Source organism: Spea bombifrons, chromosome 8 (genome assembly GCF_027358695.1).
Source record: "Spea bombifrons isolate aSpeBom1 chromosome 8, aSpeBom1.2.pri, whole genome shotgun sequence".
Lineage (NCBI taxonomy): Eukaryota > Metazoa > Chordata > Amphibia > Anura > Pelobatidae > Spea > Spea bombifrons.
In genome coordinates this window covers 37,169,587-37,183,293 of record NC_071094.1, presented here as the reverse complement: position 1 = coordinate 37,183,293, position 13,707 = coordinate 37,169,587, and the positions used below count along the sequence as shown (strand labels likewise).

At 38.3% G+C, this 13,707-nt stretch overlaps 1 protein-coding gene across 2 annotated transcripts in view; it reads right to left on the bottom strand.

Annotated features, from left to right (window-relative positions):
- Positions 1-13,707, bottom strand: part of DIAPH2 (diaphanous related formin 2) — a 474,990-nt gene that overhangs the window by 202,348 nt on the left and 258,935 nt on the right. Inside the window, exon 23 of one of the 2 annotated variants that reach the window (XM_053473147.1) lies at positions 7,162-7,291. In XM_053473147.1, coding sequence (XP_053329122.1) covers positions 7,162-7,291 — 130 coding nt within the window. Of the gene's footprint in view, positions 1-6,822; positions 7,292-13,707 lie in introns of those variants that run through there. The other variant, XM_053473146.1, reaches the window with a different exon arrangement.

Here is a 13,707-nt window from a genome sequence, read left to right as displayed (position 1 = left end):
GACTGAGGAATCGAGGTGAAGTGTTAATTTGGGGTTTTACAACTACTCTGGGCATGTTCATAAATTTTGTCCTTGAAAAGTACACAGAAAGGGAAAAAAAATGTTGTTTTTAAATTTTTCATCCAGAGTAACAATAGGAAGGAAAAAATAGATTTTTTTTTGTAAAAGGATTTCAATTTCATAGGGTTTTTCAGGGCTGCATTAGAGCCGGTATAAAGTAATACAAAGGTAGGTATATATATTATTCAGATTTTGCCTCAAACACCACAGGAATTGTCTGCTTCTTCTTTATTATGCATTATGAAGCTATCCTCCTGCAAGAAGGCCTGGGATGGCCCTGCATTGAGCACAATTCAATAGCTGAGGTGATGTTGGGAAATCTCAATGATTTCACTACATGCTCCTCACATTTCAGATACATCTCTGTAGGGGTATGTGCAGGAGACCAGGACGGGTGGTACCAGGGTCAGAAGTGGACAGGCCTAGAGATGTGGCCACCTGACCACGTTACCCAAACATTGTGGGACTCAGCTTCAGAGTGTCGCGAGGTGGCCGAGTAGGAGCTGCCATTTATTTTACAACTCCCTGGGCCAGTGCTTAATTAACAACCAGCAGTGGGGGTCTACCTGGGCAGCAGGACAGTACCCCAGAACCAACAATGTTCTAAGGACTTTGTGAGGCATGTAACTATGATATATATATACTAGGCCAACAAGCTCTTATGAGAAGCTCGGTGGCATTGGCCCTTCATAATTCTTAGTCAAGCATTTCAGTTGAAACTGCGACACTCTTGGAACTTTGTTCTTTAATATATCTGTTTGTCTATTCTCTGCCCTTATCACCAACATCCCATCATTCTTCAGCTATGCTCTTGGATAGCCCCAACACTTACTAACCCCTGTGAATTCTGGACCCACCTATACTCCATAAATGCTCCCCTCGACATGTAAAGCGCACATGTGTTTTCTGATATACACAACAAAATAAGTAAATACTGTATAAAGTTCTATTTAATGAACATTAATACAAGGAGTTCTATTTGGCAAATATATTGTTTTATAGAAAAGGTGAAGGGAAAAAACATAGCTTAAAGTTTTAGACATCTAAATGGAAAAAAAAATACTGGTCCCAATGGACAGTGTCGGGATGAAAAGATGAGATTCGGAAGTCCCCAGGTGAAAAACTGTGCATCATTTTCTGATAGAATAGCCTGCATGGCATCTGACTTCTCAACGCACCTGGCTGTGGGGGACATCTTTAATCAAATGTCATTCTTTACATTACAATCATGATCTTTACCATAGCCGTGTGAAGACCTTTCTTTGCCAACAGCCACTTTTGACACGCTGACATATCCAACCTCGGAGCACAGACAACACCGACCAGATGAAAGCTTTAAAGAGCGGAATATGGGAATAGTCTTAGAATTTTACTTTATACGCATTAATTCAGTTTCCAGGACCTGAGATCACCCTGAAGTATAAAAACAGCCTAAACATAGCAAAGCGACAGCTATGAGATTGTAAGCTCATAGGAGCAGGGCCCTCCTCACTTTTTTCTGTGTGTCCACCTTGTTATGTGAGGCGCTACTTGTTATTTACTTCTTGGACAGCACTGTGGAATATGATGGAGAAATAAAGAATAAGCTGTAGTGAGTCATATGGGCCCTTCCGGCACAATTCTTTATGTATTGTAGTGGCATTGGCCATTGCGTTGGTAAACAATACGCTTAGCATTTCACCTTTAATACTTTTGAAGTGGATACACAGAGTAATGAGGGCTCTGACCGCAAGTTTACAAACCGAAGGAATAATTTTACATATTTTACTAGCGTCTGCCAGGGCAAATGTTTTATGTTCACGATATCCATTATACACTGAAACGCTGGGGCAGGATGCATTTCTAGGACCCTGCTTTGTGAATCATTGGCATTAGATGTCATTAGATGTTGGAGGCTCCATTGAATACCCATTTGTGTTGTCTGGGGGTATTGCTTGATGGGTATAAACTTTTTTGACGCCTTTATACATTTTCCAGACTATGTATTCTTTAATAATGGTGTCACTTGCCATTTGTAAAGAGGGAGAGGATAACTAGAAGCAATGTTTTGTACTCAAGTACATGCTGTGTCCCGGATCTGCCGCAGCCAACAGAGCACATTGCCCCACCATAGCCGCTTCCCCATGTGTGCTTAGCCCTTTTTCTTGAAGGAATCCACCCTCTAGAAGAGGGGTAGTTCCATGCAGCCTACTCTGGGAAGATCCCAAGTATAATAAAAGCAACTCCTTAGGTTTTGGTTCTATAGAATCACAGAATTTGACGAAATCTGAGAACCATTTGGCCCATGTAGCCTGCCGGGAGATGTGATATTTCTTGTGAAATATCTCAATGATACTGGACTTTGCAGTATCCTGACGACAAGGTGCCACAAGCCTAATGACACAAACATCTGAAGATCTCGCTGGCACAAGAGCCAAGTAACCTGCAAAATTACTGGGAATTCAGCTAAGAACTGCCTTAAAGGCCTTGTTGAAGAGTCAACCTGGTGTAAGACTATACGTTCTACAGTATGTATTTTGGTCAAAGTCTTCTGCCACCATTGCACTGCTCAGATAACATCTGGGAACATCTATGCCTGGGGTGTGTGGAAAGGGGTGCAAATCTATATCTACATTGTCTTTCATCGCTCCGAAGGATAGTAGACACTAATGGGGCTATGATGTCATAGTCATATCATCTCTGCACGTGGAATAGTAAGGAGCAGGTTAAGAGAACTCGGTGTCACAAGACCTCTTATGACACACAACATGACTTAATATTCCTTGATAGGGTTTTCTTTGATATTTCAATATTTTGATATTTGTTTGAAAGAAGCATAAAGAAACCCATCTTTTATCTTGCAAAACAGACGTGGAACAGAATTTAGGTATATATATGCAAAAACTGGATTTAAGTTACACTTATATCATTAAACAAGCTTTCTTTCGATCAGCATCCAAGGTTTTTAATTAAACTTTACTTGCACAAATAGTTTAATCCCTGGAGAAAACCTGTAAAACACCAGAGGTTTTTTCATGGTTTTTTTTTTTTTTTTTCCTCCCCAAAATCAAATTGTAAAAATCCTCAAAGTTGTAAGTTAAAGAGTTATCCACAGGAGAAAACCAATAAAGGATTTATCAAACACGCCTGCTGCGCCAATAAGCCTATGTAAAGAGAATTCAAATTATGTAAAAAAAAAACATTTCTACAAAACAATTGATGGCGCCTTGTCAAAAAATAAAACACAATGGCTTTTTGCGTTAAAAGCCATTGAATATTAGAGTCTGAAACACAAATTTCGTTTACTCAGTCTTTAGCAATTACGTTTAAAATTCCATCCAGCATCAGAACTAGCTCCCACAATAATGATCGATAGGAACATAAGTGTGTAAGTAGGTGGCAGAGGATCATGGGAGTTGTAGTTTCTTGTTGTGGAGCCATAAAGTCCAGCTTTGTAGACGAGACCTCTGAGGTTTTCGGTTCTTTACGCCCATTGCATAGTGCGCTCAGAACATAACTCCTGTTATGTTTGATCAAACACTAGGGGCTAATAGCCATATAGGTCTATAAACCGAAACAGCGCTCGAGGCCCATCCTTAACCTAAAATTTGTGAATTTTACCTATCCTGGGGAGTTTAAAGACCTTGGATTTCTGCACACTGTCTTAATATTGAAATTCATTATTTTTGCACATGATAAGCAAAGGCACATAATGTTTTAATCTATTTCTGCAGAAATAGCATCTTGATTTTTTCCAAAGCATATTTCAGAAAGTAATGAATATTTATTACTGGAGCCGCTCTGTATCTGACATTTAGTAAAAATGTAGAAGCAGAGATTCACAGGGTACTATTGATTTGTGGAGGAACTGGCCCGGTAGTCTCCTTAATGACAAATGCCCAGTGATTATGCTGTCTGATGGATAAGCACATTCTAGGAATAGCCTCGGGAGGGAACAGTCTGAAATCCTTAAATTCTGCATTACTCCAGCCATCGTGTTTTAACCCCTTCTGCCCCCAAGGTTCTCCGAAGCCCACAAATAACTCCTTGTTACTCAGCATAACAACTCTTGGGCTCTTTAGAAACATTGAATTTGCTTCACGTTTACTTGGATTCAGGCTGATTTCTAGAAATCTATAATAAATATTTTCAATATTATTGTTTTTGTTAATTTGTGTCCTTTGAGAATCTCAGGGAATAATCATCATTGTAATATACAGGTGCTAGATGATCGAACGCCTGGATTTAGGCTATAATCTTGTAATATTTTCCTATTTTAAGGTGGACCTCAATTGAAGTTAATTGAGCCACAAAATTTTACATGTTTTGGTTCCTTTTTGGCTCCTTTTCCACAACTGTATTTCCCAAGCTGTCGGATCTTTCACCGCTATCCATCCCTGTTAGATAAAAAGTAGAACATGATGGCTTCCAGTTGTTGATCTGATTGTCAGTAGTTTCCCGCACTGACCTTGACAGGACACCATGAGGAGCACACTCATATTCAGACTTGATTTCTAGCAGATCATAATTAGATCTCTTGGGGTTTTCAGCGAAACAGAGATTCCCTTACTTAAGGCACCGTAGCTATAGATCACAGAGAAAACTCATCTGATCCAGTAGGAGGTAGAAACAGATGTTGTCAGTGATCATCTCTGCTGATCATCTGAAAGTCAATTAGAGACAGAAATAGCCTGCAAGGTGAAAAGGGTAGGCTATTTTCCCAAAGCTCTAGGGGGATCCTTAAAAGTGAGATAACAAAGGAAAAGATTAAGGATAAGGTGTCTATAAGTCTCAAAAATGTGATGTATTATACCAGAAAAGTCATGAAAATGTAATTTTATATAATTTTTTAAAGGGGATCTGTTGCTTTTTACAAGCCTTATAACTCTATTATTATTATTGATTTATTTTAGGGTAATTTTATTCCACAGATCCACAAAACTGTGTTAACAGATCGAAATAAACTATACATGCATTAAAAACCCACCTTGAACACCATGAGAGTATCCATCTTAACTTCCTTTGAGTTTATTCCAAGGCAGAACATACATATCATATATAAGAAGCAGCGGTATTCATGGAAAAAACACAGCGCTTCTCAGGATCTGCATGCCTGTTTCCCTTTATTGGGTTATCCTTGTGCTTTTATTTAGTAGCTAATTGTTGTTGATAGGCTTAGACAGCCTTTGTAAAGAGTGGAATGAGAAAAAGGGAGTGAAAAAGTATGGTTCTGGTTCTGCCATATCTTTAGAGAGCTCTCAACTTCCGAGAGATGGATATTTAATCTAAGTTTATGCTGATTTACAAATAAAATACACTATAGGTATTCTTAATTATTTACGGTTTTAAAAAAAAGCTATGATGGCAACGTTTCCAAACACCAGCGGGGTGCCACACCGGCATAGACCTCCAGCCAGGGGTGTAACATTCATGGTCGCAACTGCAACCAGACCCACCACTCCAAGGGACTCGGGCAACCTCTGTGACAACTTGTCCACCCCTTTAAAGTTGCTAGGTACGTGTAATACCCACAACTAGCGACTCAATTAATTATATCTTTAACTAATGACAAGTCAAGGTTTCCATGATGACCGGTATTAGAGCCATTTGGTCAATACATTTGGCAAGTAACTACTTGGTTTTCAATTCAGTGTGTCAGAATTCTAACAGTTGCATAAACTACTCCATTTCTAACCATCAAGATACAGAGGTTTTGTTTTAACTTAAAAACCACTGTAAAGAATACCCAGGCAAATACTTTTTTTTCAAGAAAAGGCAAAAAAGCATTATTATACCCCCAATTTCAAGAAATACCCATAATACGGGATAATTATGGAACAAACATAGCTATGTGCGCTGTCATTTCTCCAAATGTCGGCTTTTAAATGGAAAGTATGGAAACCTTAATTAAAAATCCATAGACATGGAGCCAAATGACAGTCAGACACATTAGCTACACTATTTCCCCTAAATATATGCAGGGAGAAAATTGGTAAAAGGAACAATCAATAATCTTCCCGCTGAATAAAGTTACTCTAATTGCTGGGAGAGACCTCGTTCATTTGTTATCACAAAGCAAAACCTTATAGAGATAATGAATGGACTGTGTCTCTATGCCTTATTTCGGCAACGCTGTTAACGTTACAAATGACTCCCCAATTGTATTCACGATAATTCCACTTTAATGTGTAGGTAGAAGGATGCGGGTTGGTGGACAAGTTACTGACCAAGTTTCAGAAAGTTTGCTATGGAATAATCTTGTGGTTAATTAAATTGTGCCAACCACAGTACTAGGGATTTTTATATGCCAGCGTTGCTTGCGAAGTTGGCAAACACTAAATGTTTTTTGGGGAAATAATAGACATGTGAGATACATGAATCCGACGGCTCCGACTGGACATATATATGAATCGTATGAACTCCTATGAATCGGACTTAAATAGTCCATCTAGTTCCATAATACGTGGAGACCAACCCTGCCAAGTGCCAATGGCTTTGCACACTTGCCTCAATGTGAAATGCAATCGTGCAATTTGTGAGGCTACAAAAAGATTAGCTCCAAAATGATTAATAGGTATAGAAGAACGAGGTTATAATGGAAGGTCAGAGAGGCTGGGTTTCTTTGCATTAGAAAAGAGACTTGAGAAGGTGGATCTGATAGATGAAAAGATCTTCCATCGGTAAGCGTATCTACAGAACAAAAGGAACAGTTAAGCTAAGGAATAGACTACCCACAAAGGTGGTGCTATCCAGAACAGAACTGGCACTGGAAAACCAGCCCTGGCATTTAAAGGTCAGCCCCTGATTGGTCGCCTGAGTCGATGGAGGTGAGCCGGAGACTCTGCATTTGCCCCGTGTGCCGAAGGGCAGCCTGGTGCTATCAAATACAATAGTCATTTTGTAGGAAAGGCCTTTTTTTTCTTTAAAGGATGAAAGTGGTTGATCTGAGAAGAAGTACGCTTGCCGTTTTGCATTCAAGAATGATATGTTTTGCCATTTTTGGCACCAAATTATTTTTCAGTGATTTTTTTTTTCTTTTTCTCTTTCGAAAGCAGCAGCAGCAGGAATGAGTGACGGGCTGAGTTTGTTGAATACATTTAGTATCTGTGAGTTGGGTCTTACCTTTGCTGGCGCTCTCAACATGTTCTAGCTCTTCAGGAAATTTCAATATTTCTGGAAAGCGTTCTTCGCTGATTTCAGCCAGGAAATGGAGTAATGTCGTTTTCTGATCTGACGATTTTGTATCTCGGATCTGTCAAGGAGATAAACAAAAACATTTTAGATATATATATATATATATTCGAAGACATCCATTATATTTATATTACTATATGGAATTATGTTAAATATTATATATTTTTAGAAAATATATTTGATGGCTAATTTTTTATCTCTGTCAGTCAACTACACGTTAAAGAAAAAAAAGTAAAAAAATTTGTTAAAATATGTTTTTTGCCTCTCTTATATCTACAGTTTTATTTTCTATAAAATACGACAATATTTTTCCGGAATAATCTTGTTTTTACATGAAAAACTTTGCCAAGTCTTGCTGACTAAAATGAATATTGTCGGAAAAATTTAAATCATAACAATAATATAATTCTGGGAATTTAGCAAACGTGTTACTTTTTAATAAAAATACATTTGGCAGGGTATAATCCTGCTCAGGGTCCTCCATATGCTCCAGCGACTGGGTCAGCCTTCTGGAGAGTGGGTTATACTCACAGACAGCGAGAGCAGACGGAGAATTTCATACCCACGGCTGTCGATCAAACTTTTGTTTTTTCACTATATGGACGTTTGACTTGTCAAAGGTGAAGTCATTTAAAATGGAAATGAAAATCCCCTGCAAGCACAATGACTATGTGACATTTAATGTCTGTGATCACCTTTAGAATTGCTTTCCTGGAATTACAATGGGCAATTAAGGATATTTAAATGCACAAAACCCCTCTCTTGTTTACCGAGAATGAACTCTATCTAATAATAAAGTTGTCTGAACGTTCACTTTATCCTCAAACTTATCACTTGTCACATGAAATGGGAACGCTCTCCATAATTTTATATCAATTAGCTATTGCTGTTGTTGTAAGGAATATATACACATAAAATTTGTTGCAAAAAGTCTCGTAAATAGTAAGTAATAGCTTTGGACAGAAGCTTTGGTTAGTATCGCGCTTTGGTGTCTGAAGTCGGGCTAGGAAAAGTGACGCTCTACTGTAGGGAACGCTGGGAAAGCAGGAACTAAGGAACATCCATGCAAAACTTTATGTATGCTTCCTAGCTCCTTTGCATCAAGTAACAAAAATCTTAAATCTTCTTAACATACATTGCTAGATATCCTACAGTATAAAAATGCCAAGAAAAAACTGATGCAAGCAATAGAAAGAAAAAGAAAGAAAGAGAGAGAGAAGGAAAAGGAAAAATATAAAGGTGTGAAGGAAGGAAGGAAGGAAGGAAGGAAGAAGAAAGAAAGAAAGAAAGAAAGAAAGAAAGAAAGAAAGAAAGAAAGAAAGAAAGAAAGAAAGAAAGAAAGAAAGAAAAAATGGAAAAATAAGAAAAAAGAAATAAATAAAGGAAAAAGGGATAAAGGAAAGGAAAGGAAGAAAGAAAAAATAGAAGAAAATAAAAGAGAAAAATAAATAAAGAAAGAAAAAAAACAAGAAAACAGAAAAAGAAGAAAGAAATAGAAGGAAAGAAAAAGAGACAGAAAGAAATACAAATAAAATGAGAACTATAGAAAAAAGTAGAAAACAAAGAGAAAGCAAAATAAAGAAAGAACGAGCAGAAGAAAGGGCTTGTAGTGTTTACTTTAATACTTGGGGACATCAAGAGCATAGTGTAACATCAGAGGTCCCACCGTTACCGATGTCTCCCAGGCAAGCACTTATCTTAATGAAGCACAAACATGATGCCATTCTTTTGTGAAGCTTTACAGCGTTGGATATACAGGGGCTATTGCAAATAATTTTATCACATTCAGCAGGCCGCCTGTGTATGATAAAATAAAATTGACACCTTGATAGCGCTATACCGATTTTTCAATAAATGCTTTTATATCGCACAGCATTTTCTTAATTCTATGTATAAAAACTGGGTGATAACCAATAATTTGTTTTACGCGGTGACTACAAAGCAAGATATTTTATTAAAACAGTTTTTTCCCCCACTGGAATAATTCCAAAGTTACTCTTCTAGCATCACAACGGTAAACAAACGGACAATCTCCATACTGCCGGAGCGGAGAATTTATAGTAGCAGCTGGAAACTAATACTCAGTAATAAAAAAAAAGGTATACGTGAAAAACTATAGTTTAATGAAGCATTAATGCAGTAGCTGTACACAGTTTTAATATAAAATTCATTTTAGTGGAAGCAAAGGTGTCAAATGGGACTGAAGCTCCAATTTTTTCAGGAAAAAGCTTGAGTCTGATATTTACGGTATTTATTTATAGCAAAATACATGACAGTCATATGACTTTATAATATGCTACAGTGTCTCATCTATCTCAGAGATAGATAGATAGATAGATAGATAGATAGATAGATAGATAGATAGATAGATAGATAGATAGATAGACGGATAGATAGATAGATAGATAGATAGATAGATAGATACTGTAGATCTACACTACTTTATCGCCATTACTACTCATTCTTTTTGAAAACAAAATTCCCTTTTTAAAATGTCAAGAATTTTATACACAGAAGCTTTATTCACATATGAAGCGATTTTCAGTGGCTTAGTAATAAAATATTTACTGTCTCTTTCTCTTTACTGTCTCTTTCTAAGCCTCAGGTATAAAACCAGACAGGCTCATGAGGTTAGAGTTTCACTGTATGAATAGTTGTACCCCAGAGAAAGGAGTCACAATACACATTCACACACACATTCATTCTCACACACATACACATTCATGCTCATAAACATTCCTTGCCTCCTGGTCCAAAGTACTTCACAAGGGGCTAGTCTGATCTGGGTCAGCCCAGGTACGACAGGCCCTTTGTGGGCAATATTGTCCCTTCCCCTGTGAGCTAGTGTGGCACTCCCCTGCTGAGTGTCACTTAAAAGTATTATGAATATGTAGAATACATAGAAGTTAATGCAGTGAAGGAATGTAAGCATACCCGGGATTTGTGTAAGGATATTGTGAATGTAACACAAAAGTAATATGAGTCTGAAGCAGATTTATCTTGTCTGCCATCACATTTCCATTCTAGAGCCATCTACTTTCCATTCTAGAGCACTAACACAATTCTGCTAGAAGATGATTGTCCAGATTGAATACATAAACCATTCTTCATTTACCAAATATCGCGGCAAAGGATCCTAAATATGCCGACATAACACTGTTCAGACACCTTTTCTATTAGAACCGCTAACTTGTAAAATTGGCTGTTCCAGCTATAACATCATTTGGACAGCTATTATTATGGTAATAAGAACACAGGGTTTATTCAGGAACAATCACCTATATTCTTTTAGCGTTATTTATTCCTACACATATATTTAAAACTACAGGTAGGGTGATATTTTAGCAGAGGACGTGTGGAATTAAAATGCCGAGTTACTGCTATATGATATTTGGCATGCTCACACACTGGGAAACCGGATTTAATAGCTACAATTTGTATGCTTAGAAATTACCTTCCCCAGCCGGGTACTGAAGGCTTTAGCATAGAACAAATGCTTTGGGAAACATTGAAAACTCTGACAATTAACCCTTTGAGAAAAAAAATAATAGCTAAACCAAGTTTTACGTGTAACTACTACCACTGATGAACATGAAAAGCCCATCAATGAGAAAATACCAATTAGATTACGGTATGTAATAAAATAGATTAATTTAGGTATATGATGGGTATCACGGTGGCTGACATCATTTTATAACAGGGAACTGTTACATTTACAGCTTTGAATTGGATTCGTTAATGAATTGTTTGTTATCATGCGTCACTCACATGAAGTTCGGGTTTGTGGCAAAAGGGGGCAAAACTGGCCTTATGCTACCAATTTCCCATCCTCATGCCCTCTCCGTTACATTTAACCGGCCCATAGAAAGGCTGTCTGGACAAATCAAACACAATCAGCAACTTAATGCTGAGAGATAATTTAATAGAAACAGGACATGAAGACGGCTGCTCCCATAGTATCTTATTTTAATTTGTAAAACCTTTTTATAATACAACATTTCCATATTTCCATATATTTACTGCATAGAAAATATGATGCGATCCTAAGAAAATGATAACGTCTGCCTATTGAGTCTCATGAAAAACATGGGATTTGTCTGTTGATTATACGTACTGTTGGTATATGATCTGGTCTCTAGGATGTAGAATATTGAAATCAGATACAATAAGCGGGGACGTTAACAATACACATTGAGACCCCCGGCGTCCCTGCTTGGACTAGCAGGTTGTATACCCAGGTGTGACCTCAACCCCCGACAGTTTTTATGCCATGCGCCCCAGGAGGGTCGCCTCGAGTAAAGGTCCATCTTCTGCCATCATTATTTTTGCCCTGGATGCTGGCCGGATAACGTTTGTAATGGAAACGCACAAACCTTGGAACCAGATCTATTCATACAGAGGCCGGACACGCAAGGTCACGATTCACCCAACTCCAACGCAGATGAAGCCCAAGCTTTTTATCTTTCTGCATAAGTTCCTTTGAAATCCAGCGTTATTTGAAGAGCCGCCATATTCCTCCACGAAAACATTTGGTTTCCGAACAATAATTTGAAAAGATCGCCAACAAATTAAACATTTAAATTTAGATTGTACGTTTTCCTCTTTTAGAGAACAAAGGCAATATTGTGCTTTGACGCCTCGCTTCGTATTTGGTAATGCGATCTGTGTCACAGTCTGGGAATTGCGATGCTGTATGTTTGACATACCGCATTATGATTCAGATGTGCCGTTATTGTTTCATCGAGTAAAAACATACTCCTACACTTCCAATCCCACATCCCTGTCCCTATCTATATATACGTATTCTTCACACTCACATGACAATGACATCCAGTAAATAATGTATATCATTTCCCATGTTGCAGATTCTGATGGGTACACGCTCAAGCCCCTTTATAAAAAAAATATTCTATGTTCTATTAAGAAAAAGTACGCTGCCATGTAATTAACATCAAGGTATATGTGCTTTTAATAGTGGTTTGTTATAGCTGCGCATGCACAATGCATTTTATTTTGTGCAGGGGTGGGTAAAATCATGATATTTTCGGAGACTCCCGGCTCAAACGCCACACTGCGCTGATTCTTTATGGCAATGCTAATGAAGTCCGTTCCACCATAGACTTTCATGGTCGGTGTCATACCGGGTGATTAAGACCGAGCCATTCTATTGTTCACCACGGACAGTATGATAAGAAGTGATTGTGTTTGTCTTGTGGATCGGACTAAGATAAAAAAGCAAGAACACAGACAAATGGCTAATATGCAGCTGTCTCTCTTTCAGGAGACCATCATTGTCTGGTTCAGGTAAGCAGAAAGGCCATTATAACTCGTTGAAGCTTGCAAGTTATCAAAGCACTTTGGCACGTCTGTGCTTTCACCGTATTAATTTATACCTGATAAGTGTCCATTCAAGATTATTACTCAGACATATTCTTTTTTTTCACTGCATTTCATAACTTCATAAAGGACTCCATAGGTGGAGTGGGTTTGTAATGGGGGGGGGGAGAAAATAGCGAAGCCTGGCTTTGAAGAGAGTAATATAATTGTAATTCAGCTGAGATACATTGTACACTTTGTAATGATTTTAGACGCCACGTTCTCTGCATCTCTGTTGACGGACGCTGTGAAGGCATTTTCTAGAATGGTATGGCTCCCTTTCATCCCTGGTAACCATTTATACAGCCGTCTTGCTGTAGCAACTATGTTTTAATTATAATCTGCGTTTGCTTCAGGCTGGGTTTTGTAAACCACAACACAATAGCAGGGCCCTTTCCTCCGACAAAGCCTCTGCGTGAAGTTAGCAGGAAAGTGAGGGAGAAGAGAGAATCGGGTAGTTTTTTAAGTTTACAGAACTTAAGAAACAAAGCGTAGCTTGGCTATGTTGTGCTACATCTATATAATGGCTCATATAATGATGAGATTGCGTAGTTAGCGATGATGTCACATCAGCTTCTTAGGGGCATTGAGTTAGGTACCTTCACCCCGCAGTACTCCGGCAGCTGCCTATGGAAGTTACGGCCTTAAGACAGGTGAGACGACCTTAGCCACCCATAGGGACCCAAGGCAACGGCTTGTGAATTACTAGGGTTTATGTACTAAGCCGTGAGATGTAGGCAGCTGAGGTGAGCGGTAACATTTCTTTTGACCAAATTAATTATGCATTAGGAATGATGTTTCTAATGCGGGATGAAACGTCGCGGTTTATTTAATAAACCCCCAAAGTGTTTAAGCCTTACGTGCCCAAAAGGACCCTTGGATTCCGCCTTCCGAAATAACAATGCTTTTAATTATATGTCCTAAGAGAATACACAGGGAGACCAACAAGCACGTTCTCTCCGGCCCTTTTTTTGGCTTCCTTTTACTTGGTTAACCAAAATACGAATTTTTTTTAACCACTCACAATATTTTCATACCAGAGACTGCCGAGGCCACCCGTCGGAGCTTTCCTGATACTGCTCCTCGTGGGAGCTGGGA